Source organism: Phalacrocorax carbo, chromosome 2 (genome assembly GCF_963921805.1).
Source record: "Phalacrocorax carbo chromosome 2, bPhaCar2.1, whole genome shotgun sequence".
NCBI lineage: Eukaryota > Metazoa > Chordata > Aves > Suliformes > Phalacrocoracidae > Phalacrocorax > Phalacrocorax carbo.
The window spans coordinates 161,738,369-161,766,307 of record NC_087514.1 but is presented as its reverse complement, the minus strand read 5'-3'; the positions used below and the strand labels follow the sequence as shown (position 1 = coordinate 161,766,307).

The 27,939-nt window shown below is 39.9% G+C and overlaps 1 protein-coding gene across 1 annotated transcript in view; it reads left to right on the top strand.

Annotated features, from left to right (window-relative positions):
• Positions 1 to 9,801: 9,801 nt before the first annotated feature.
• The window catches only part of LOC104051585 (sodium channel protein type 5 subunit alpha-like), a 176,790-nt gene continuing 158,652 nt past the window's right edge, over positions 9,802 to 27,939 (top strand). The window contains exons 1-5 of the mRNA XM_064445100.1: positions 9,802 to 10,114; positions 11,847 to 11,965; positions 16,632 to 16,721; positions 20,099 to 20,227; positions 24,862 to 24,953. Of these exons, the coding sequence (XP_064301170.1) occupies positions 9,848 to 10,114; positions 11,847 to 11,965; positions 16,632 to 16,721; positions 20,099 to 20,227; positions 24,862 to 24,953 (697 nt within the window). The 5' untranslated portion in view covers positions 9,802 to 9,847. The remainder of the gene's footprint in view (positions 10,115 to 11,846; positions 11,966 to 16,631; positions 16,722 to 20,098; positions 20,228 to 24,861; positions 24,954 to 27,939) is intronic.

Sequence of the window (27,939 nt, the reverse complement as noted above, 5' to 3'; positions counted from 1 at the left end):
CCAGATGCCCCTACTCTGTCAGAGAAAAGCAGACACGTAAGCGTAGGCACTGAGTTCACAGGTACCTACAGGTACATATCAGCACCTAAATTTAGGTGTCCTGATAAACAAGTTGAATCATCAGGGCCTTCGTTAGGGTCTAAAGCATAGTTTATCTCACTGAAGTAGACATGCAAAACAGAAGAGATGACTCATGTCCTAACAGTGTCTACTTCTCCCTGACTGCCTAACATCCTGCATTTCTTTGGTTTGGCTGATCTGTTCCAATGCATCAGAGAAGCTAGATTTTAGTTGATTCATTCTATCCTGTGTACGAGGCTATTTCACGAGAGTTGCATATCCAATACATATTTTGTTAGCCAAAAATTGCCAGAATACATAATTTGTCCTGTCTAAGCTGAGGAACTATACTGCAGGATGGAGAGAGATAAAGGTGAATGTACAGAGGAGCAGGCAGTGCGTGAATTATTAACCCCTTACATGGCAGATTAAAAATTAAAAGACCTCACTAAAATCCTCCATTTTCTTGTCAAATATTTAGTTTTAGTTGAAATTGTCTCAAGAAAGGAAAAACAAAAGTAATCTGAATATTCAAGCAGTACCGTCACTTCTGTATCATTTAGGATCCTATCAGAGTAGGTGCTATTATACCCCAGAGACATAATGTCCCTTGGGGCTCTTACCTTGCCCACAGTATTCATATATTATTGTGGGTCTCTAGCACAGAAAGAGCCCTAGCTATAGGAGAGGATTAGGGTCAAGATATGGGGTGATCTCTTGGTGCAATTGCTGTTTATCACTGCTATTAGTAATAATAAAGTTATTTTGAGGAGTGGTGTTTTTTCTTTCAGGAGGTGCAAGCAAGTTCCCAAATTATAGAGCTAGTGCATTTCCTATTTAGCAAATTAGAAAACTAGAAAACGTCCTGCTTTGATACCATCATCAGATGTTTCTCTTTCACAAGCCACTTGATGTATTATTTTCTGGTTTACTCATTGACTGTTTGGTCCCATAAGCTAAATTAAGCACGAAGCCACAATAGGGTTTGCAATAGTAGGCCACTGTTTTATGCTTCCAGCACATCGTGCCTCAGGCCCAACTGAGGATTACCAACCACTCAAGCATGCACCATTGACACATAAATGCCTATTTGGATGTAGCTTGTTAGTAAATGCAATATCCCCAACAGTTTTATTTGGGTGATTATATTATTGCTAATTAACAGAAAATGTCATGACTTTTGGCAAATAATTGTTTGTGCAATTGGTTGTTATTTACTCTGAAAAAATATTCCGTGTAAAAAGATGAGGAAATTATACAGGGGAGAAGGGGAGGAACATTCAGGGAAGCCACAGGGTTCTCAGAAGTGTGACTCTCATTGACATCAGTGGGACATAGCCCAAACCACTCCTGGTAATGATGTGACTCACTCATCTACCTCTAAAATCATCCACGTTCACCGCTCTTTAAGATGCTCCCATCATGTACTCAGATGCACTTTAGGTTTTGGTTAATGTCAGGAGAAATAAAGTTTAATTCAGCCAACCTACCAGCAAAATGTAGTAGCTAGAAGAATGTAATAGGTGCTAGTGATAAAATGCTACAAGGTATTAAAAAAAAAAAACAAAACAACAATGAAAAACCGCTGGCTTCTCTGCCTCTGTGCTTCCGTCTGCCTCATTTACATAATGGTTTAGAGCATTATGTAATTCAAATCAAATCACTGTCGGTTGGCACCAGCATCCACTACATCTTTTCCATGAAGCTACACCGAGTCGCTGAAGTAAACATATATGAAAGGAATGACATATACGAGATAATTCTGTCTCTCGGATGCCAGGGGTCTGACCCACCGCCTATTGCAGTCACACAAAATATTCCCCTTGACTGACACGAACTGAGGACTTCACCCCCAGAGCCTGTGTAAGCTCTTAACTCTGATTCCTAAACTTGGCAACAAAACCGGGGCCGTTTTCAATCGCAAACGGGCAGAATATCCCTCCTCTTTGGACAGCAATAATCTCTCTCCATCTCAGGGGGGGAAATCTCTTCCATCAGAGTGGAAGATCCACTAGCTTTATCCAACTATTATTGTCAAATTTACAATGCACTAAATAATGAATCAAATCCTCAATATAACCCAGCAAGCAGCATCCAGCTACTCCCTGATAGGACGCCTGTTCAATTTGTCCTATGTGAGTCTCTATTTCCATTACCAGGGAAGATAATTTAGCCACTACACTTCTGAATCTGTGTCTTTTCATTTTTCTCCTGTGTATTTTATTGCAAAAGCACTGAAAATGCCTGCCAGTAGCTGGGGCTCCATCAGCACCAAACACCATCGAAAACCATAGACAAATAGGGACCGTGCAACCTTGTCCAGGGGAACCTGCCGTGATAAACAAAGATGCATTGCATAGGACAAAGGGAAGGATAAAGTAGCCATGCCAAAATCACACAGGAGTGGTGTAAATGTCACTTGAGGGTTATCGCTGTGGACAGGGAGAGGTTTGTGGAAAGGTTGTGTTGACTTGGGATAAAGTAGGTGGGAGGATGAGATCATTTTCTTGGCTAATGTATAGGAAAGGGGTAGAGGCAGAGAAGGATGGGAAGCTGGGCATACCATAGGTGTATGGATGGGGCGGAGTTCAATGAAGGGTGGTGGTCGTGGGGCAAAGTGCTCCTGATACTGCAGGTGTGGCAGGACCTGCTGTCTCACCTCTGCAGGATGCAGGAGAGGGACCTGCCACCTCCCACAGCTTAACTGTGTATGATTTGGGTCCATCTCTGCCAGCCTTTCACATCCAGTATTTTCTTGACTCATCACCTCAGCCTCTTTTTGTTTCTGTTACCTGAAAGAAGGAAAACCTATATTGCTCCCTTCACTATTAAAAATGAAGTTCAGTTGTTAATTCATGTTTGTCTTTTAGTTCAACGCTAAAATTGTGAACGAGGCCCTGGCTTTGCTTGTAGAGTTTCATCCATCTTTTTTAATGTAAACATGCCAGTTCTGGTGATGGCTTTTATAAGCCTGTTGGTTTTCCTTGCTGATGAAATGTGCCTTCATAACTTAGATGGCGGGGGATCAGTGATGCCTTACCTATAACTTTGTGGTAATACATCAGACAGCTTTCCAGCCATGACTCCTCCTCTGGCAGCACACAGCCAAGCTTCTGGTGGCCAGCATAAAACCTGCCTTCTTTCAGCAGCATAACTATCCCATAATGGCTTCAGAATATATTTTAATAGCTGTTTTACAACTTCCTATATCCATTAGAATGTCTTTACAAAACACTCTGTGAATAAAATGGACCAGATTTGATATATTTTATTCATGTGAGCATTCAAAGCACATAATGGTGTGAGCAGTGTATATTATATTTGGCACAACGTGAAGTTCTCCTGTAGACTTCTTATTTCTTGTTTAAAAGCTAGTGACTGCATCCTCTTTCTCAGTAGCTCTTTGCAAGCTCTGTTGGTTCAGAGTAGCAAAGGAGAAATCTTTCCCTGGATCTGAAGGCTGAGTAGTTTATAGTAAAGTAACTCTGAGGTCAATCTCCAGTTAATTAAAATTGACATGAGAACCTGTTGGGTGCAGAGAATTATAATTTTCAGCAAAATATAGAGATGTGCTTTGGTAACTATAATGGGTTACTTCCCTCTGGCTTATTTATGCCATTTGGTTGCTGCATAATTTGAAATAAAAACACCTGCAAAGAAAGCAGAATATTTTTAGCTCTCTAAAAATATATATTTTATCATAAGAGAAGACTTAGTGCCAGCATTTAATTCTTGACATAACATTTGTCGTCCCCAAATACTGTTTCAATATCGGGACGAAATCTTCTGAATTCATTTCCTTTTAGCACATGCTAGTTTTCTGAAGACTTTATCTTATCAATAAGTCATTGATAATGTCAGAATGCCATGATTCTGATGAGTGAGATGCCAGAAAAACTAATTAAACTGGATTTAAAACAAGATACAGCGTAGGCAGAGCTGGTTGTGACGAAAGCTCGTGGGTCGGTGACTCTGAGATTTCGGTTTGGACATTTTGTGTTGGGGTTTTTTTTCCCAACAGTGTGAATGCAATGAGTTCTCTTACTTATTTATTACTGCCCCTGCCCGGCATGCATGGTAAACAAACAGGGCTTGTTTTAGGAAATCTGTGTTATGCAATGTCATATCAACCTTCAGGGTTGCTTTGTGACGCGGGCACACACTGTCTCACAGCTCCTCCTGTGCCGGTTTGAGGATGATTTCAACACTGTGCTTTTCCTACGAGATGTCCTTTGAGAGCTAAACATTACAGCCATTTCCAACAGATTTTTTGTGGAAACCTTTCCCCTGCAGGGCAGCCACAGGAGCCTGCCTGGTCCCTGGCAGGGGTACCCCGCTGGTGTCTCCAGCACTCCTTTCTGCACCTTCAACTCTGAGCTCACCCAACAAGATGTTTCTGGATGAAGAAGCATCTGCACATTGCCTTCACACATCGCAAAAAAACTGAGGTTTTCCAGCTCCCTACAAAGTTACCTTCTAGACCATTATTTTAAAACCTCAATTACACACGATCTGGTGTGAAGCTACTCTCTTTAAGGAAAGCATTTCTATGCAAATATTCCTGGTTCTGACAGGAACCAGCTGCTGTGACTTCCCTGGGATGGGTAGAGCTGGGCTGATTTACACCAGCTGGAGATGTGGCTGATTACATGTTAGGAACGTGTACTAGAAAAAAATCATTGTTTATGGTCTTGACAAAATTATGCCGGTTGGAAAAAAGAAACAAACCACATATCAGTCTAAGCAGAAGTAATGAATGTGCTGTGTAAAGTTTCCAGGACTGTATTATTCAGTTCCCCCTTGTTTTGATGTGAGAACGCAGACCCTCAGAGTGTATAATAGCAACTGAAATTTTGCAGTTACAAGAGAATTTCCTAGGACACCTCCTAGCTGTGGAATTGAAGTGTGATATAAATATAAGTGAATTAAGTCTCAAAAGGTTGCCTGTTGATTGTCAGTAAAATTAAGAAGACTGTCTATGTCACCTAGACCCTTTTAGCCTCATGATCTTTATGTATCTTTATGTAGAAGGTCTTTGATCTTCATTAAAAACGGGAGTTCTCCATGAAGCCCTTATTCATGGTTGGAATAAAACTTCCACACGGTCCCATATCACCTTGTAGTCTTTTTAAATGTGATTAAATGTTTGTGTGTATGTGTAAATTTATGCATAATGATTTGTGAATCTAGGCCAGTGACATTAAACTAGATGTGTCATTGTATTGTTCTTTATTTCCCTAGCCTATTATTCTCACGTTTTGCAGTGCTCTGCAGGTAAAAGCAAAATGCCAAAGAGACTATATGGAAAAGAGGGGGGGATAAAAAGATGACTTTACTCATGTAGTCTCAAACATTTAAAAGAAACCCAACCTCATGACTGTTTTTTGTTACCACAGCAGTTAGGAATGCAAAGTCTATATTTAGTCACAAACACTTCTTAAACAAAAGGAGAATTTAGGACTTATTTTGTAAGACTTAGGACTAGCAGAATCGCAGTGGAAACATACCTGCTGCCACGGGCTACCATCCATCTCCCCAGCCTGTGGTCAGTAGTAACTTCTTGAGTGGTATCACAGAAATCAGTAGGGTTAAGTGGAAACACTCTTACTTGAGACGAGCATGTCTGATGGTATCTGACCTTTACCCTGTGAGTGCTACTTTCACATGTTACATCTTCAGGTTTGGCTCTCTTATTATCATTCCCAAATGTCTGAAACGTATGCATGCATGTCCTTGATACCACACCAGGCAAGTAATCCTGTGCTGTTGTGCAAGCAGGAGATGGCGGTGCAAGAAGCTGTGACTTCTCTGAAGTCAGTGTCCAGCCATGTGTAATGCACAGCAAGGACTGCAGCCTCTGCTTCGCCTGTTGCTTCTGGGGGATGGGACCTCCCTGCTGGCTCTTGGGCCATGATAAGGGGCTGGTAGGTGCTAGGGTGGTGGTCTGAGTCCACAAAGCCCATGCAAGAGCAGGGGGACAGCTAGTGGGAGGTGAGCAGGACCCACCTTCCCTGTATTTACACCCCTACAGGCAACCTATTGCCCAAAGTGGTCTTTTGGGTGATGGCCACCCATCCATGGGGAGTCAGGGAAAGGCTTGTAGGGCATGCAGGTCATGTACTGAGAACCCAAAAAGTCTTCAGAGCTAGGGTGGCTGAAGCCTGTGGGAGTAAGGCTAAAACAGTAATGGAAAATGGCATTTACCTGAAGAAATACAGGTGCTAGCAATATCTTATTTGTTTGTACCGTTCTTGATTCTTGCCACGCCATAGAAAATATGCATCTTGGGGCTTTATTTTCATATGCACATTTTGTTTACAGAACCAGTACATTTTTATCAGCCAGAACTGATGTTAACTGAATTTAACAAAGACAAAGCAAGAGGGAAATGTTCATTCTGTGCGTGGTGATATCACAGAAAAAATGTGTTTGAAGCCTTGTACTTCAAAAATATGCCTGAGAGGAATGGGGAAATCTAGGCTCATATTGCAAAAAACGTGAGTCACAACAGCTATTATCTCTTAAGAAATGGCAGTCCAGCTCTTTCAGTCATTGATGATTTCCACTTTTTAAGTTGTGGTGCTTTCTTACCCCTTAAAGAAACATCTGGACTAACCCTGGCTATTTGTAGAAATGTTTGCAATTCATGGATTAAAAGAAATTAGACATAGAAAGGACCCATGAAATTATCTTGTCCGTTTCCTGAAAGCATATGAAATTTAAAAAGAATTAGCCTCTATACATATATATATACACGCACACACTAAAATTTGGAACTTTAACTTATATACTGTATGAAGACAAAACATGTCAAGATTTTTCAATCATAAGGATGCTGGAAAATGTAATTTTTTAAAAGCAAAAGTAAATAGAAGGGTAGCAAAAACTCTAATGAAGTTTGTGTAGGATTTTCCTGTTGTTCCTAGGCAGCTATCTTTCTGGAATTTGCAGATAAAATTGAAAAGATCTGTTTTTGACCAGTTTGAAGTTGATTTGGTTTTCTAGTAAGAGAGAGCTTTAAGCAAAAATAATTCCCTTTAAAAAAAAAAATTAAACTTTCTGGATATTTTCTCTCCCTCACCATGCCCTATCCCCTTTCTTTCTTTTTCTTTTTTGAAACATTTTGACCAGTTCTATTGCCAGAATGGCTTCTTTCAGAAGTTTTAAAGGATGTCTGAGATGATGCTGAATATTCTGGTGAAGGTTCAGTTTCTGTGATCAAGCAACACCCATGAAAACTGCAGCACTTAGTAGACACATTCCACGCATTCTCTTATCATCTCAGTAAAGTACTTGGTGTCCCTCAGGCGATATGGCCATGCCTCCAGTTTGGCTATATGGACAAGGTGGTGCAGAGTTTGGCTACCACCAGCTTTCCAGCAAAGGGAATGGCTGCGTAGGTGTAATAGGGCAAACATAAGTAGTCTTTCTTGCATGCACCCAGGTTCTGCAGCTCTCAGTCAGAGACAGCATCTTTGTGTTTAAAACCATTAATGGATCTTTTGCCCATGGATTTGTCTTGTGGCTTTGTGAATCCTTGCCATTTGCAGCCAACAGGTTTCACAGGATAACTCTGCGCCATGTGGAAAGTGGCTGCAGTGGTTGTTTCAAACCTGCTGCTCTGTGATTTCATTTGAAGTTTCTCCATTCTTGTATTATAAGAAAAAGCGAACAATCATTCCCCATTCACCATCTTCATAGCGCTCATGATCATCTAGACCTCAGCTAACAGCCTGCAATGATCTCGTCTTCGTTTTAGAGACCTAGTCTGTGCCCTTCCAGAAGTACATCAGCCACCGATTTTTGCTGTCACCTTCAGCACTGAGGCAGGTTTCAATGTGAAGAAACAAAAACTGAAATGACAGAAAACCTCTGAGAATTCTCTGGCCACCTGCACTGGTGTCACTTATAGAAAGTGAAATTCTATTTGCTTGCACTGGTGTTGAGTCCCAAACTGTTGAGCATAAGAAAATTCAATTTGTGGGAAAGCTTCTAATTTCCTGTTTTTCAGGAGGAAAGGGGTAAAACAAATGATGTGGGGTAGAGGGGAAAGGAATAAAGAAAATAAATCTCAATGAAGAAGAATGTCAGAATGCCCAAATTCCAGGAAGGCTAATTAATTTTAGACCTGCTTGTTCTAACAAGCAGTAATGCGGAGTATAATGTACAAGCCCCAGTAAATCATTCCTGTATGATAAGCTGCGCTCAATGACAATTTAATGAATTCATTTTAAAACTAAGTCAGAATAGGAAAAACAGTAGTTATTTGAAAGAGTACTTCACTCAAATTGAGTCAATAAATATGCTATTTGTCATGCAGAGTCCTGTTAAAGTCTTGTTTGCTAACAAAAATTCTGTCATCACAGAGCCTAATAGAAGCAAACTATCTGGAACTATCCACTGTAAATAGACAAATACCATCTGAAAGCAGAAAACAACAGTTGCAGCTGAACAAAGAATTGTGTCCTGCACACATCGACAAATGCAACAGGGTAGCCCACCTCAAAATCTACTACTTTATTTGTCACCAGCTTGTACCCTGATTTAGTGTGAATGGTGGTGGTAGAAAAACAAAAGCTGTGTTTCTTCTGTGAAATGAGTTTTAATTGTTGCATAGTGAGGGTTTCTCTTGCTGGAAAGGAGTGCCACCAAAGTCACTGTTAAATTGCACAGTACGGCTTCAGTGAACTTGGATGGATTTGTGCAGGCTGCCAGAACAGGGATAAGCCTCATCCCTTTTCAAGCAGTAGTTTTACATTAATTTTCACAGCTATCCATGTTGTTTAGTGCAGACACAAGAAGGCTGTTTGTTCTGCTGTGTTTTTCTCGCTTGGCTTTATTCATTTCAGTTGAAGAGATGTGGCAATTCTCACTCATTTCATTCAGGCAGGGATTGGAAGTGCTAACAGAGAAGCACCACAAACCCAAGACGGTCAAACCTCACAGGTTTGGGTTAGATGTTCAAAGTGGTGTTGGATGGACCCTGTTTTCCAGATGTGATGAACTGGCAGCAGTGGCTATTCAGCATCTCAGAAGCTTGGAGTGCTCTCATGAAGGTCCCAGGGCTTTGCCAGGCGCATTTGGGCTTCCAGCGTCCTTCAGGTTGTAGGGTGTGGAGGAGAAGAAAATGCTCAAAAGTCTTGACAGATATCTTGACGATGGTATTTTCTATCCCAAAGCAAAATAAAAATTATGTTGCAGAAGCTTAAAACAGAGATTATGAAGAATTTCTATGTGATTTAAGAATCTGAACTTGACCCTTCACTCTTTAAATTTGGAATAGAACAGCTGGGGCATTTTCAGAGTTTGCATCATGTGGCTGGAGATCGGCTGATTTAAATCTGCCCTGCAGTCATCTTAGGCACATTGTTCATCCACTCCCAGAGCTGCATTTTCAAAAATGAGTTAGGAATCCTATGGCTTTCTATGAAACTTAAGCTTGTATGAATCTAAGTCACTCCTTGGTTTGGATTTAGGATCCCAAGTGACTGAAAGCTTAAGAATACTCCACAGTCTATCTACAAAGTCTTTTTAGCACTGATCACGAATGAGTCCTAACTGAAATTACAATTCCAGTCATTTCTGTGTTCCTTGCTGTTCTGCTAATCACATGAAAATAGATGAAGGGTCTCCTGATAATAAATAGCCTACAAGTTATTTGGGTTATTTTTTTCATTCTGATGGCTTTGTTCTTGCTTTGCTCCTGTCACTAACCTGTGGTATTTTTTGTTTCAGCCATTTCCACTACTAGGAGTAAAGACCAGTAAAGACAAAGCAGGATGAAAAGATGGCTGACTTCTTGTTACCACCGGGTACTAACAGCTTCCACCGGTTCACGCCTGAATCCTTGGCTGCTATTGAGAAACGAATTGCGGAGAAGCTTGCAAGGAATGCAAAGCAGGAATACAGAGAGCAGCTGGGCGAAGAAGAGAAACCTCAGCCTCAGTTTGATTTGCAAGCTTGCAAGAAACTGCCTGATATCTATGGAACTGTTTCTCCAGAGCTCATTGGGGAGCCATTGGAGGACCTTGACCCTTTCTACAATGATCGTAAGGTGAGCACCAGCCATCCATCCTGCTTCTTTGCTTTTGCTAAAGCATAAACACCATCTCTGTTTTGAGGGCTCTGGTTTTTATTTTTCTACAGCCAGTAAAAATATTTTTTTTTCCAGATTAAGGATCAGAGTTTTGGCATAAGCAGGCCTGCCAGAAAACATCTAAGCAGGAAAGCAAAGAGGGATAAAAAGCATAATTAGAATTTGGGTGTTTTCAGATAACTCTGAGCATGAATATACAGTATCTGAAAAGAGCAGAGCAATAGCTGAGTCAAATTAAGCCAGAGGTTTTTATCTACCCTATCTTGCCTTCTGCATGAGTCTTGACTCTTCACAGGTCTGTTTATCACTTAAGCCCCTTAACGTTAAGGGCTTCTGGGTGACTTGAGTCTTGCAGTAGCACTCTGTGTAAGAGCATTAGGCACCTCCACAGCCATTCCTGGAGAGCAGTGGTTCTTTTCCTGCTGAAGGATAGTTCAACTCCATTTAAGATGACCAAAATAGACCTGAAGTGAGATGTGAGTAGCATGTGCAATGCTGGCACTTTGCAGAAGGGTAAGCTGCATCCCAAAGCAAGCATCACCTGATGAGGAATCACGTGTAGGCTGGACCAAAGCCACAACAGTGCTTGCAGCTTCTGTCAAAAGGCTGTTGACAGCGGAGCTGGGCTAGTTGCTTACTACAGTTCGTTCCCCTTTCCAAACATTTCGTAACACACGGGACAAAATAAGGCTCGGAAACGGGGTGTATTTTCAGGCAGCTTCCAGTTCTTTCAGGTACTGGATGTTCCTGATTTTGGGCTGCGATATTTCCTGTTAACAATACATGAATATGACCACAATGCTACTTCTATTAAAACTGTAGAAACAGGTGCAAGAACTACAGAATAAAAGTTAAATGGATAAATACAGATTACTTACCTGGAAGGGCCAGAATTAATTTACCTTTTAAATTGCCTGCTATCTTCAGGCACAAGCAGCAGGATATAAATTTGCAATTTTAGTGTCATGAAGGTCTTAGACTCAAGGCGGGTGAGTTGCTTAGAGTTTATCTATTGGGTGTCCTGATCCTGTCTCTGAGGGAATATTAGTTCTTCTGTGCATGGTGGGGCATCTTCAGAGCTCTGTAAATTGGGCCAGCATCCAATTCACCTTTGCTTTGGACTTAAGATAACTCACAGTATCGGTTTGCTCCGCCCACAATAACCTGGGTACAATGACAACGCCTCGGTGCCAGGGTCAGATCCTGCTGTGGAGCTGTGCCTCATGCAGCTTCTTCCTTGGTAAGACCAAAAATATTGACTGAGAGCAAGAGAGTTCTCAAGGTAAAGAGGATGGAGTAACAGCATAGTAAGGTTCCCGGCACCTGGGAAGAAGAGCATCATAAAAGTCCTTCCACCACATTTTAGTCTCCAGGTAATTTTTTATTTTTAAAGGCGATCCCGCTCTCTTCCCAGCCCTGTGGTGGACGTGGTGGCACAGGACCCTGTAAGGAGTGAAGGAGTAAAGAGGTGAAGGAGACAACTGGGACATTGCAATAGGACAAGCAACAGCCCTGCTGGGAGGGTCTTGGGCAAAACTCTCCCCTGAATGAAAAGGAATTTGGGGATCTCGGGAGGGAGTGGAGAAGAAGTACGGGATACTGGCAGGAATTTCCCCGTGGGATGTGGGCTGGGAAAAGCTGAGCATAAATGCAAATACTGAATGTTCTCATTTTCTATTTTGTTTTCCAGACATTTATAGTACTGAACAAAGGGAAGACAATCTTTCGATTTAGTGCCACTCCTGCCTTGTATATACTTAGTCCTTTCCATCCAATCAGAAGAGCAGCAATTAAAATTTTGGTACATTCATATCCTTTCTGTTGATTTCCCTTTTTGTGTATTTTATATGGTTTTTAAGCACAGATGGATGGAAGTCAGAAACTATTTTATTTCATTAAGCTGTTTTAAATCTTTCATCTGAATTTGCTTGCACAAGCAGAAACACACTTGGATTTTTGCTTTGTTTCATTTTATATTGTTATGTGAGCTGTGAAAACAACTATATTATACTACTGGCATCAGATAATGTGAACTTCACTGGAGAGCCTGGTGAGTTTACTCAGGTTTAAAGGGTGTGAAGGGCCTGATCATGTTTAGTAAAGAGTCAGTGGAAGAAACTGGGTGTAGTACCTTAGGAAAGAAACCAGGAGGCACGCCGGGGGAAATCCACACTGACGGAGAGCTTCGCTATTGAGCAATTAAGCAACTTCTCTGATAAGAGTCTGTGACACCATATGCATTTTGAACTGCCTCAGAACTGAATATTTTTGCTCTCCTGAAACAGAACATTTAATTTTTATTTTTATTTTATTGTTTATTTCAAAACTCCAGCTAGGAGTGAAAGCACAGGCTCACCTGCTGGACCTTTCAATGGAAAAGAGGTGCCCGATTTCCCCTAGTTCTAGTTCTGAACTCACGCAAGACAGATATATATACATGTATGCAGTGGCTGGTTTTGGCTTGTTTTGTTTTTTTTTTAATGTGGCCACAGAAACATTATATTCTGACAAAGTCACATGTCTGTGGAAGACCAAACTTACCTAAATATTCAGCTGTGTGTGAACATTACTAAAAACACACCCTTTTTCATGAGTTGCCTGCTTTCTCTGCTGTGCGCAAGGGAGACCTGGCAGTGATAATCCAAAGACTCCATATGCTGCTGTGAGGATCATGTGATGTTTTAGTGATGGAAATCCCTCATCTGCAATGCCCATGTCCACCAGAGAGAACTAATAAATACTAAACAAGTAGCATCTTAGAATCATTGGGTTATTATCAAATTTTAGGGAGAAAAATAGGGTAAGAAACCTGATTCCCAGTGGTTGTCCATGCAGTGGGAAAAAAAAAGAAGTGAGAACATAGAGAATTCCTGCATCAGGCACTGATTTCTTTTCTGTCGATAAACCTTTCACATCAACCTGAAACACAAAGGCCAATTGACTGAAGAGGCAGTCAATATCCCAGGCAGAAAGGAGCCTGAATCGGCAAGTACTCAAGCAGATAATATCACAGACATGAATCTGGGAACCAGGTCTATTGTCTTGCATGAGCGTAATCAAGCAATCTTTATTTTCCCCATGGCAAAAGCCAAAAAAGAGCATTGGTGCCCTGTAACGTAAGTGTCTGAAGCACCTTCTTTAGTAGATGCCATATTTCCATTTCCAGTCGTTGACGGTGCCTTCAAGACCAACAGTAGAACAGAATAGAGAGGACAGAATAAAATCATCCTATATAGAAGCTGTGGAGGTCGCATTTCTTGGTTAAGCAGCTGTATATAGAGTTCTTCCTCTGGGACTTCAGTCAGGATAGATCCTGTATGTTCACTGCTCTTCCAGCCAAGCCTGATTAGTCTAGTAATTCAAAAATGCGCCCTCCAAGGGAAAAAAAAAACATTCACAGCCTCCTAGTAATGTGAATTACTTCAATTAACAACATACCTCTAAACATCTAGGTATTTCTCCTCTTCCTCATAGTCTAGGAGGCCTCATGAAAGGACCATGGCCCAGACAGCTGCCCAGGACAAGGCCCTGGTCCATTTCTGTCACAAAGGACATGGGGAGTGTCTGCATCCCATCTATATCAAATGCAGAATAGAAGTATTGGATGAACCCTTTTGCCTTCTGCATCATTATTAGCTATTATTAACATCTTCATTTGCTCTCTCCACCTATTAATAAGATTAAACCACTGCTAACATTTCATTGATGCTTTATGCTTAAAAAACTCTTCTTAGTTATTCTTGCCTGCAAGCCAAGGACTATTCTGTGGTGTCCTTAGTTTCTCCAAGCAGTTTGCTGTTCTGTATCAAATCCAGAGCAATTACTATTCCTAGTTTTTCTAGGTATTACAGATATTTGCTCTCAGTTCGCCACTGATCCAGAATGGGGTTTGTGCCAAAATTACCTTCCTTCATGCTAGAATTGTAGATTCTGGCCCATTAAAGAAAATCTTCTTAAAGAATTTCCAATCTTTGTTCATATTTTCTGCTCACAACTTTTCTCCCCATCTAATTTTACACACTTTCCTCCGTAAGGGAAAATAAGACCTTGTGAAGCACCAATTATATGTACTATTGATTGGAACTAACCTTTGCTTGCACATATTATATGTAATTTGGCAATGATCACTTAGAGAGCCTCTAGTATTCAGTCTGCTAATTAACAATTATCCATCATAATGAAGTCTAGAATAGAAGTATGCTGTTTCGCTCAGTATCTTTGTGCTAGAAGATAAAATTTATAACTTTCAGAATCAGTTTGCTCAAAGACTATTCTATAACTTCCAATTGGAAAGAATAGGTTTAATTTATCGCAGAAAGGATCCTGATGAGTAGCTTAGTATATTTGGTTTGTGGTCCGTAACAGAGTCCAACCCATACTTCTGGACGTGTTAGCCATGTCAACTCATAGATCAGTAGGTTTTCAACAATTAGAATTAATAGCAGTTCTAAGATAGGTGTCAGACAATAGTGCTGATATAGATTATCTCAATTTCATCTCTTTTCCTTTGTTCTTTCTGAGTAGATCATCACTGACTGTTTCTAATGCAAACAATTGCATTAGATTTCAGGAAGGAATGACAATTTTCATTCTGTGGGAATTTCTCTTTTCTCTTTCTTTTTAACGCAGATCCCTCACTTTACTGCATAACCAGCTGAAATGTGTCTTTCTTTTATGTTCTTTGTAGTTTTCAGCTTGGTCATGAAACTCTGTTTGAATTCATGGTGCATTTGACGTCACAAAGCTGACCCCTCACATTTTCAACCTGTGTTCTTTGGTATATTCTCTTTGGTGTTTCAGTGAGTAGCTGATGACACCTACATATAAGTGAGTATCTGGGAAAGCTGTTGGATTCAGCTTATGCCACAAGGAAACAGGGATGTATAAATCAGGGCACTGATCCTAAAATGGAAGGTTACAGAGGAATTTCCTTGCTTGGAATTCAATTGGATGATAGTGTTTGTGTGGCCTGGCCTGAAGATACCACTCTGTTTTACAATTATTTTTCATAGCATTTCATAGGATTTCACTGTATTTGAAAAATTAAACCAGCATTTTCTAGGCTAGCTGCCGCTTACAACCTAATTGTGTTAACCAGATAGACACAACTTTTAGAAATGTATCTCAGGCTGACTTGAGAAAATGGGACTGGATATCAGATATCCTTCCCAGTCCTTCAGCAGGAGGTGTCGGCCCCAGAAGTGGAAAATGTTTGTGAGATGAGCAGTCCCTTTGAGTTCAATTACTGCTTTCTGTGGTGGCGCTGGGGAATATGCGGGATGGTTACTGCCAATTTAACCTCGTAGTTGCTTATGCGGCCCATTGGAAAGCGTTCCACTCTGTGTTCCGCAGAGATTTTGGTTCTGTGAAAGGACAATTTTCATGCAAACATTTCAGGACATGCCTTTGAAATTATGTTCTTTGATCACTATTCTTAAACAAAAAAAACACCAATGGGATCAGTAAAGGGGTGAAACTGAAAAAAAACCACACCCTTTTTTTTCCTAAATAAAGCAAAAGAAGTTTACATTTGGATGCTACTGTTCTTCCTTGAGAAGAACTTCCTTCCCAGCCTACTGAGTTGTAGGCTGCTTTCCTTTGCCTTACCTTCTCTCCACTTAAACTCATTAGTTAAACTTTCTCCAGTAGCATGGGAGCTATTATTTATGCAGGAGAATCCCATCATTTTCTGTAACATTTTTACAGAAAGTGGCATGTGCTTTTAGGAGAACAGTTCAGTGAACTACGTTTTCAATTTCAGGAATTCGATTTAGGGTGCTCCTTTTCATATTTATGGCCTCAGCTTAGCAGCTAAGTGCATAGACTATTCACTTGGGAGGTTCATTTTAGCCTCCAATTAGGGAAACTGGTGCCTGAGCTGAGGCAGTCAGCTTTGCAGACCAAGACTGTATTTGCCAACCGGGTTTGCAGACCAAGCCTTAAAATTAGTGCTCTGAAACTCACATTAGCTTTAGGTGAAACTTTATACCGAAAGTGAGGCCTCAAGCCCATTAGAGAGATTAGAAAGACCAGATTTATTACTTGCCCTACTGCCTGAGAAATGTTTCAAGATGCAAAGTAAAATGGGAATTTGCAGGCACAGGTTTTTTCTGTAGATACTTAAATGAGACTAATCCCCCTTTTCATACAAAGTTGTGCACCTATGCACACTGTCATCTGACCGACACGGCTGTAAATCTGGGGTATTGTGTTTTGAAAAGACTGCTGAGTCAGTACGTTTATTTGCTGTATAATGTATGTGTAAAAGATGTAGGCAAAGGAAAAAAAAGCAGAGAAGATTCCCTTATTTTTTCTATGGTTATATAATTATTTGTTTCCTTATATACTTGCAAACAAATGTCTATAGTGCTTTTTAAGCATCTTGCAAATTGTGAGAGCTGTCATATCTTGTGTGAAATGACAAAAATTATGAATTCTTATAACATGTGTTGTTTTCCTTAATTTGCTTATTTACATTGTTCAGTATGTTTATTATGTGCACTATTTTAACTAATTGTGTGTTCATGGCACAATCAGAGACTCCGTCATGGAATAAATATGTTGAGTAAGTATCCTTGCTATTTTACAGCTGCCCTGTCCTTATCTTGACCTTCCTTTTCCACTTCCATTTTTTTTCCATCCTTTTCATCTTGTTTGCTATTATCTCATTTCATTCCAGTAAAACTGACCATACTATTTGTCCTGACAAAATATTTTGCCAGGCGTTTGTTGCCTCTGAGAACTCCCTCAGTAAGTCAACTCCATTTGAAACTGGCCAGCCTTCCACAGTTCCCAATACAAGAGATTTGATGGTTGGACACATTAAAACAGACTGATAGAGTTTAAGCTGAATTATTTCAGAAAATACTTCCTGGACATGCTTAGTTCTGTCCTTAAACTAAAACTTATTGGAAGCAAAAGTTTCTTTTGGACTGAGCGTGTCATGAGAAGCGTTCCCTTGTAATCGTTGGTAGGCAGACTTTATGAGCAAGCATAAAATTGTCTGGAACACTTTTATGGGGAATCCTGTCTTTTTAGCTTGTCAAACCTTCAGCATAAATAGCAAAGATATCACATGAAGGTTTTATTGGTTGTTTGTTTTGGTTTTTGTTCTTCTTTTACATAATTTTAGAAGAGCCTAATGGGCTTCAGAAAGCCTTTTTCATTTCTTTAAGTTGCTTTAAAATACTCCTGTCAGAAAAAGATACCAGATGCACAAACTAATCAACCTACAGTGCATTAAACAATTATTTTGGCTCATTGAACCAATCGGAACACAGTTTTTATTTTTGACTGACATATGATAAACACAGCCATCTGCTGTTCCGCAGCCTGGTGGTTGGTCTACTCAGGGGCTGTAAGAAAGACAGTAAAATGCCCTTATTTTAGGTCTCATATAATCATGCAGAGCACATCTTCTAGGCCATAAATTACTAATTATAGATAGCACTGAACCAAATATTTCATCCGATCACAATAACATCCTAATCCCAGGATGTTTCATGTATTTCTGTACAGTGTACTACCTTCAAGTGTGTCTGCGGCTTTCCTTTTCCACTGATACTGTCCTTTTCTTATTGAAAACTGTTATGCAGTACCATAGCCATGATGTGTTCAGCTGAAACATGGACATCTCATCCATGAGAGTCTAAATTTGGTCAGTGGGTCTACAGCTAGGAACTGGAACATGTTGGAGGAAAACATCAAAGTGCTTGTTGTGTCTTCCATAGGCAGGAAATTGTGGATGATGTTATCAGTGCATCAAGCAGGGCATGCAAGAAATGTAGAGCAGAAATGCAACTGGACCCATGGAGCATGGAGTAAATCCTTTCCATTCCATGTTTTCTCTTCTGCGTCCCCTCATACCTCTCAGCTTTTCCTCCTCAAATGCATAGAATGAAATCAAAGGCAAGTACTTTTGAAAAGCAAAATAACCCAATGAACTTTAATTCAAATCAATTAATATCGGATTTGGAAAAGATACATTTAATCCATTTTGTTCTACTGTCCCAGACACTCACAGGGGATACAAGAGTGACCCTGTGCAAATATTTGTCCTAGATCTTCCTTTCAAAAATTTTCCTTATTATTTTTAAAAAAGAAATCAATTCAACTTCTTCCAACTAAATTTTTTTTTTTTAAATCCTGACGTCTGTTGTTAAAGGAGTTGTTCAGTTGCGGGAGGACTTTGCCCGATCCATTTAGAATTAGATGATGATTATACAATCAATTAAACCATCTGACATGCTGAATAAATACAAGTGCTTTATCATTTTAATGAGCTTATGTACCGTTAAGTATTTTTTTTTAGTTCTTTGCTTGTGTTTCCTGCATGTATTACTGAATACACATGCTTAAAGAGACTGTCACGTGGATGACCTATATTTGAAATACCAGAGCAACACTAAATAGGAGCCATGAAAAACTGGATATAAGGTAATGGTCAGGTGTATGGTCAAAGAGGAGATATGAGAAATATTTTACACCTATTGTTGCACAAAAACAGTCCTGCTAATCTCCATTTTACGATGAAGCATACTGAGGTTTTATAACGTGTATCTAGCTCTACTGTGTGACATGATGGCAGGAGGGTGTGAGATTTGCCACTACCTATAGGTGTACCCAGTTGCAGATCAGCGGAATACAACTAAGAGAAAACATTTCCTTTTTATGCACAATGACGTTCGTCCTTATAATACCACCTTTAATTGCTTACACCTTTTTTTTTTTAATCAAACAAGAATCCCAACTCTTATAAATGTTGTGTGTGTGATGGCACACATTATAGCTACTGATGTTTAGGGACTGAACAGAAAACTCAAGCTGATGTTTCCAGTGAAAGCCCTGAGCATCATGACTTACGAGTTTTTTTTATGGGATTTTAGGTGTTTGATTGATTTTTTTAATAGGCATTTGTATCATCTGCAGTTGGAGTAAAGGGGTAGGGAATGCCAGTAGTGGATACTAAACATTTATTAATTTTATTAAGATATGGCTTAGAATACCTAGTCCCATTGAGCTAGATATCTCAGGTAGAAACATTAAAAAGGAGTTGTTGTATGCCCTGAAGTATGTCTCTGAAGGTAGGTAGAGCCCTGCATGAATACAGATCTGAATGTTATAAGTTAGATACATTACTGTCCTCCATGGAGAATTTGCTAAATTTTATTACAAGCATCATCTTTATTACAAAAGGTAAGATGTATGTTCTATCCAAGATCATCACAGGCAAGAGGCTGTGGGTAATAAACAACTTACCTTACTAAGGGAAAAAAAACACCCTCATGTCTCTTGTAGTGTCAAGCAGGTGAAAATTACTACATATAGTATTTGGGTGGGAGTTGTTTTCCTCTTTTTCAGTGAGGGTATTCTGTTGTTTAATTCTGAGGGCTGGTGTGATTTACCATGGATAGTGACATACAAGAGAAGTTGCAGGAAGAATACGCTTTTTATCTAATAAAACCTAGTGGTGACATTTTTTAACCTGCCATCCTTCAAAACGGCCTGGACAGGAAGAGATGAGAGGTATGAACGGAACAACCACCCTCCTCCAAATCAGACAAACAACAAGGAGGGTGGCATAATCCCTTCCTCTTTCAGTGGCGATTGCAGGCAGAGCGTCAAAAGTCAATAGCACAGCTTAGTAGCATAGTGTTCATGCCTGACTTAATGAGTGAGGATTCATCACGGTACACCCTGTGGTGAAAATTATCTTCCATCCTGTGGCCGTCATGAGCGCTTTCCCATTTCTTACATATTCCTTGGTCCACACATGAAGCTGCTCATTCACAGCCCAGTGCTGCAGCCATGACTCATGAGCAGCCCCGACAAGATGGGCAGGAGTGTCTCATGTGAGCAGGATTGGGTTGAGCGTGCCTCTGCCGTTCCTGCCATCTACCGCTTGCTAATGCTTTTGCTTATCTTGGCCGCTTTATTCCCCAGGTACACTTTCACTGGCATTTACACTTTTGAGTCATTGATAAAAATATTGGCAAGAGGATTTTGCATGACAGAATTCACTTTCCTTCGAGATCCATGGAACTGGCTGGATTTCAGTGTTATTGTTATGGCGTAAGTAGCACTCCTTTATATATTTCAAGAATAGAACTTTAAAAAAAATTGTCTGGCTGTTCTCTTTTTTCACTCAAATTATACTGAAAAAATGAAAAAATTATATCAGGATGGAGTTTGTTTTTCTGAGTGGTTTCAGATGAGGAAGTCAGAGGAATTCTTGATTCTGTTCTCTCAATTCACTAGACTAATTTGGAGAAAATATTTACGCTCTCTCTGCTCCACAGAGCGAACTGTTTGTAAAATATATATAATAATACTTGCCTATCTAATGTAGTTTTGGGAAGTTTCAGACCCCTGCATAGAAAGTGTTAGAAGTGTGACTGAATACCCATGTATTTAAATCTCTATTTATAATTTATCCATAACACCACAAAAGCTGTTTTTGTGTTCTTCACTTCACAAACCCTACTCATCCTGAAAGTAGTTACTATTTTACTACTATAGGGAATTAATTTAAAGGCCTCTGAAACTTGTTGTATATCTTGGGAACAGAAAGTTGGCCCCAACATGATATTGCCCTTCAGCTGTGTGCTTCCACCTAGGCTATTAGAGTTCACTCAGGACATGTAGGGTTCTGGTGCTTTGAAGGAGCTGATGGATTTGTGGCATCTAGACAGCTAAAAATACACGGGGGTAGAGCCAACGCTCGCAGCAGACACGGTGTCAGCCCAAGCTCTGGCCAAAGGCAGATGTCTGACACTGCTGGTATCTCCAGCTGAGCTAGAAATCCAGATTTTCTTCATAGTCAAAGAAGAGAGAGCAGGACATGAAGAGAGCATGTCATCTTGAAGTGGAAGCTAGTAGAGATGCCCTGAAAGGCCCCATTTCCTAATCATAGAAGAATTTTATCTGATCTCCCTGGATTTTCTGCTTAATGAATCCTATATCACGTTCTGCTTTTAGTTTAGTTCTTGCTGCCTTTTTAAACCTCATAATTCACAGCCTCATAATTCACTGACATTTCAGCTGAACTCCTGGGCCCATGACATTCAAATGGAACCAAAATTGGTAAAAAATATTCGACCAAACTGAGTTCAAACACCAGTGAGGGCCACTGGATTTGGTAGTAAAACTCTAGCAGGCTGCAGGGATCAGGACTAATATTGTTAGCAGCATTTAGCAAAGGAACAGCATGAAGATGTGTAAAACTTATGTGGGCTTCATCAGGAAGACTCCCATTTATTTTAGTAAGCTTTGGATCAAAGCCAGCCCTAGGCCAGACCCCGGTATCTGTTACTACATTCCTATGGATTTGGCTGAACTGACATCTGGCCATCGTGATAAGCTTTTTAAAAAGAAAGACAACGCAGATGGGGAGGAGCTTTTGGAGGTCAGCACACATGAGGTATTTTTCTCAGCTGAACTTTTCCCCAAGCAGTGCTAAGTGCAATTCTCCTGCAACATTTAGAGGTAGGACAGAACAACACAAGGTGTTACCAGCCTGCTTTCCTGCCCATCAGACACGTGAGCTTGTTTGCAGATGTCTGGATTCAGCACAACATGGGCACCTTTTGTGCATGGTTTCCCTCTATTCTATGGGGAAGGAGGCGTTTGACAGTGAGGCAGAAAGGGGCAGAGGAAAGGACAAGATGAGCCGCAGCTTGCAGCCTCGGCAATGCATCTGCTTCCCCTCATCTCTCGGCTTGAGCAGAGGTTGGGGCATCACGCCCGGCTCTGCAGAACCCCTCTGGGATCATCTCACTTGCTGTCACTGAAATTCAAGTCTGAACGGTCAGGGTGGGACAAGGTCTGGATTAAATTTAAGGGAAAAAGCCCTTTACATTCTGTCCACATTATCTCTGGGTGTCTGGGGCCTAGGGAGCTGGAAAGACGGGAAGGTTTGCACAGACCTTGAGGTGGACAGTTGCCCAGAGGTGATTCACTCCCTGCAGGTAGGAACTAAGGTTTGGTTCCCAGAGGCTTGCACGTCTTTTTGCTTTTCCGATTCTTCTAGACTTGAACGGCCACTTAGTGGTCCAGCCCAAGGATTCATTAAAACTTCCTTAAGCCTTATTGAACGAGAGTCTTGCTTGTCTGTGCTTTCTTTCCTAGCTACATTTCAATTTTCTTTCCAAATGATATTTCATCTCTTAGCTAGAAGATCCCTAAAACAGGGGGGCCTACAACTGTGAAAAATCAAGCTTCTGGACATCAAATTATAGCAATGGCTGCGCTCTTCAGAACTGCCCTCCATTCCTATTGTTTCTTACTTTAAGGCATATTATATTAACATTTTTAGAATAAAAAATATAATTGGCATTCTGGAACAGAAAAGAAATAGAAAAATGTTTCCTTGAACCCATAGGCCACAGTGAGAATTAAAAGTGACTGCAGCATTACATTCATATGTACAACGAAACTTCCTTCCCAAGTATGCAAGCAGTAGATAGTTGGGAGTGTTGGAAAATGGACTGCATTCTGATATGATTTATCCTTCATATAAAACCAATTTGTGAGTAATTTAAAGTAAGGCGGGTAACACTGATGGTGTCTTTGCTTGTAGCTAGTGTGATGCTAGAGGTATATTTCTGTACCTGGAAACAAAGATGGCATGAGGGTTCAAAATGGGAAGGCCTGATGAGGGGCCATGAGATCTGGATGGGCCAAGGGTTTTGAGCTAATAGAAAATCTGATTCTTTCAGTGGTGGGTGTTATAGTGAAATGACCATCACTTGCTTTACAGTTATTGCAAAACAACTTCTTGCAAAATAACTTCTTACCTCTTCTTTTGGCCAGAAAAAGCACATATTGAGTCATGGAGAGTAGTGTTAAATGCACCCTAGAGAGTAAGAGGTGCCGCAGGTCTCCAGGGCTTTTCTCCCACCCTGTGCTAACAGACACAGCCATGGCTTGTGACCCTCTGGGGAGCCATGGATGGGTTCAGGGGAAATTATGAAACTGCTCCTGCTTAGATCATTCTTTCCCAGACAAGCAAGTACTTCCCAGAACAGGTGAGGGAGTGGCAGCTGTAACTCTTGTTTGAAGTGTGTCCTGCCAAAAGCTTAAAGACAATAAGGAATTCCCTGGCTAACAGGAAAATTCGGGATGGGAGTTCCAGTTGCTTCTTGCTCCCTGATACAGAGAAACCTGCTGCAATTTCATCCAAGAAATAGATGAAATAAATCTTAATTAACTATTGTGAACAACAGCAGTAATATTTGCTTCATATGCTTGTTCACATATTAATAATGTGTTTTTATAAATCTCTGGTCAGCAAAACCATATTCCCCTGCTATCGCTTCTCCCCAAATGATTTTGTTCCACCCTTGCATGCTGTAGAAGAGTTTGGGAGAGAAGCACTGGATAAACCTGGGTAGGAATTACCAAACAGGTAAATCTTTGCCCAGATTCCCCTTTGAGATTATGAAGAGGAGAAGTGATATTGCTCTTCCATGTTTTAATCTGGATTAGTAGATATGGAGAGGATGCTCTGTCCTCCCCAGAGGCCTTTGCACAAAGCCCACTTAAGCAGGCTTTGTAAAATAACCAGGTGAGTTTTTTCCTTAACATGTAAAAACAAATGCCTCAAAGAAGTAGAATATGTAAATGAAATTTAATAGAAGTTTAATAGTGAACTTAAAGGGTCTAAGAGTTCTTTTGTTCTGAAGATACAGTGGTCACTGTGCTTTTACTGTATACTGACTTGGAGGAAATAATTTTGTACAACACTGATGAAAACAAACTTACTCCATAACTGACCCTCCTGGGAGCATTTTGCTCAGATGGGGCATGGGTCTCTGTGATGCCCAAAATAGGCACAGCATTGAAGACTGGGATTGGTATTTTAATCATAAATAGTTTTTAGTAGGATTGCAATTACATTCATTGAAAATCCATCTTCCTGAAGCCAAAGGGCATGGATTTGATGTACAAAACAAAATAAAATTTTAAACATCTCTTGAAACCAACATCTGCTTTAGCACAGAGTACAGCATCTGAAAACAAATAACCCACCAGAAACATTTGCGCTGATATTTTCCCATGTTGTCCTATATGTAGTTTGAAGAAGCTATTTTGTGAAAAACATTTGGGTATTTGAAGCTCTGATTTTTTTAAAGAGCAGCAAAATAACTCTTAATGCTTCCTGTAACATAAAGAATTTTTATTAAACTACATGATGGTAAGATCTTTAAAGTACTTTTTGCTGAACAGCATGATAACAAAGTTCACCCAGTCATTTTAAAGAATTGATGCCTATTAGATAAATTTAACAGTTCAAGAAACATTTGCAGTAATGTGTGCTATGACAAACCTGGGACAAATGGCATCAAAGAACAGCCTGAAAAGTGGATGCACCTCTCATTCAGCTGCGTTCACTCCCGTTATGTATGAATGCATTCTTCATTCAGACAAGTCTCATACTCTATTGTATAATTCCAAATAACTGTGACTTAATTCTACAGGTATGTAGGAGAATTTGTGAATGTAGGCAGTGTTTCACCTCTTCGGACTTTCAGGGTATTGAGAGCTTTAAAAACTATTTCAGTAATCCCAGGTAAGAAGCCCTGATCCTTACGTTTTGGCTCTCAGCTACAAGTGATTCTTTCTCTGTCTCTCTTTGTCCCTTTGACTGTTGTTTTTTTTTTGCTGGTGTTTTGTCATTGTCTGTGTGTGACTTTCCCTTGTTACAGATACATAACTGAATTTGTGGACCTGGGCAATGTCTCAGCCTTACGAACGTTCAGAGTACTGCGGGCGCTGAAAACAATCTCAGTCATTTCAGGTGAAAATCAGGTTAAACACTCCGGCTGCAGTTAAAGCCTACATGCCATTTCCAGTAGTAAACACAGTAATTACAACCGACTTAACCATAGATACTGATCAGGAAATGGAGGAATGTAGGGAATGTGACCTGTCAATAGAATACATTTTTCATATGTTTTCCAATACAGTTTTTGTGGGCAGAAGGAGTTAGAGTGCTTCCAAAATTACAGACCTCACTAAAGTGAACGCTGCTGTAAGAATGGCAGTATGCAGTGGCTCGTGAATCACGTACACAAAGTACTCATTCATGAACCATACGAAAATGGCAATGAAAGACTTTTAAAGTCTTCAGATATTGATTTTTAAAAATGGAAGGTTAATGACCTCAAAATGCATATTCATATTTAAGAGCACATCAATAGAGGAATTTAAATCTGTGCTATGAGCTGAGGTTTCAGGTCTGCCGGCATAGATAGGCTAATTTGTTGTGGTGTTTATCCATTTGCATGTGAGAGAAACACTGTTTAAATTTTGGACCCTGAAGAGATCAGAAAATGTTTCATTATTGATTTTGGTAGATACAGCATTTCACCAACACACATGTTCTCACATTTTAAAGGATATGGTTCCCCCCCACCCCCACCCCAAAAAAAACCCAAAAGAAAATCAGTGTTTTACTACAGATCTGGTAGTGAAAGAAGCTCTTTTTTTCATAGCTTTTTAGCTAGTCTATTACTCTTTGTTAAAATAATAAATAATGTGTACTATTAAGTAATTTATGCAGAGATGAGTCCACTGAGGACCAACCGTATGACAATACTTCCTTGCCAAGCATTATCTATGGACAGGTCTCATTCAGCCTCAGTGTTTAACATCTCCAACCTGCATGACAAGGTAGACAAGATAGCAAAAACCATGCATGGTAAATCCTATCGGTGATAATCCTGAACAGATGTTGGCAATTACATGTCAAAAATATTCAAAACATGGAGAGAACTGCTCAGATTCTCACGGACAGCTCTTTAAGGTTAGAAAGGCTTTTCCATCCATCATGTTATGCACATCTACTCTATAATATAGATCTAAACAAATTCTGTGGCGTAAACTGTTAGGCACAGCACTTACATGGAGTATAAGCTAGAAACGGGAAATCTGGAATTTAGGTGTTAAGAAAACAAATGTATGGGCCTAGGGCTCATTCCAATGTTACAGTAATGAAAATCAGTAAAATTATTGAAAAAACAAGGTACTTTTCATTGAAAGTGTATGCCAAAATACAGCTTTTAAAGAATACTTTAAGATGTTTAGGTCTGGTATTCCTTTAAATCAGTTCCTGTATTATTTTTTTTTCTTCAAGTTTAAAACGGTTAAGTTTAAATCCATTAGCAGAGAGGTTTTGTTACATTTTCTCTAACCGGATTTACACTGAGAAAGGATTTTTTTTCTTGGGAAACAGAAAGTTGAGCACAGATTTACAGATTGTGTGGGATAGTGATGGCTACTCAGAAAGAAATCTGGAGTTTCCTAGCTTCCTTTGCTATCGGTTTGAAGACTAATGTGGAGGGACAGCCATCTCCAGGGGACACCTTTCCCTTTCCATCTTGTCTCAAGCTTGAGCCTCTTCAGAGCAGAGCCCGTCAATTTTGCTGAGTTTTATACATAACAATTTTCTGCTGTTCTTTATCAGAGATGGAGCAGAAGCTTGGTTTACATCAAATGATAAATTTTGGCTGTTTTTTTTTAGTGGGAGAAAAGGAGTAATGAGATTCAGAAAAACTTTATTAAAAATATACCAAAGCCCTCCAGTGATATTAAAACCAGAGTCATTCCATTTGTTGGTTAATAGAAAAAAAACCCAAACCAATGAGGAGTATTATTTATTAGAGTAATACATAATAACTCACATTCTCTTTTTTTATTTCTGACTGACTATTTGATTATTTTTTTGATAACTGCATTTTTAGGTACAAGTAACTAAATCATTTGCTGACATAAATGCATGAAGATATGCTAATAGAATATCTGGCCTTAGATTTTATTGTCAAGATTACCTGTGCCCTGGGTATGTTTAAATTAAAGATGTGGAGAGCTACCAATTGCCGAGGAACAGCTAGCTGCCTGTAAAACACAGCTAAGTTTTGGTTTTTATTTAATGTTGGCAGGTAATTTCAGAGGAGTTGGTTCATTTTTTAGTTAGACACATATATTTTAAAAGGAATTTTGGGCATATGCTGTGTTTATTTGGAGATCAGTATGAGTTTTTAATGATAACATAGGCTTATGCTGAGATGAAATATTTTTCCACAATAGGTTTAAAAATGAAAAGATGGTGAACATCAATATCTTACATGAGATTTTCTTTTACTGATAGAAAGATGAGGAGAAGGTTGTTATTTTTGCTTCCTCTTCTACATCTTAGGTGAAGAACGCTGAGATGCATTCTCCTTTGCAAATATCTAAGCTTTTCCTCAATAAAATTGATCACACTTTTTCATCAGGTAGTTATGTTTGCACAAACATACTTGGACTCAACAAGCTCAGTGAAATTGTTTACCGAAAGTAACAGGCCAAGTCCTCCGTGGTGTAAGGCTTCTATCCAGCAAAGCACTTAGAGATGGGTTTTCAAAGGCATTCTGCTTCACTTGAAATCAATGAGTTTCACTATTGACCCCTGAGGGAGTCAGTAAAGCTAACAAGTATTGCTTTTAAAAATCTCACCTACATTTAATGCCTTGCTCTAAGTGTGCAAGCAGACACAGGGACATTTAGGGGACACAGGCTCACAAGACTCAAAAAGATCTCCCAAACTCTCAGAGTCCATTCCCCTGGCCTAAGGCTGCTTTTAGGATAGCTCAGACCTGGCCTGATATTTATTGCCTGACCTGTTCCAACAATCCTTCAAAGGTGAAGGTCTCATGATCCTCCTGAGAAGTCTGTTCCTGCACCCCATCACTTTCACCGTTAGATCTGCCCGGGGAGGACAGGTTCACATCCAGATTCAGCAA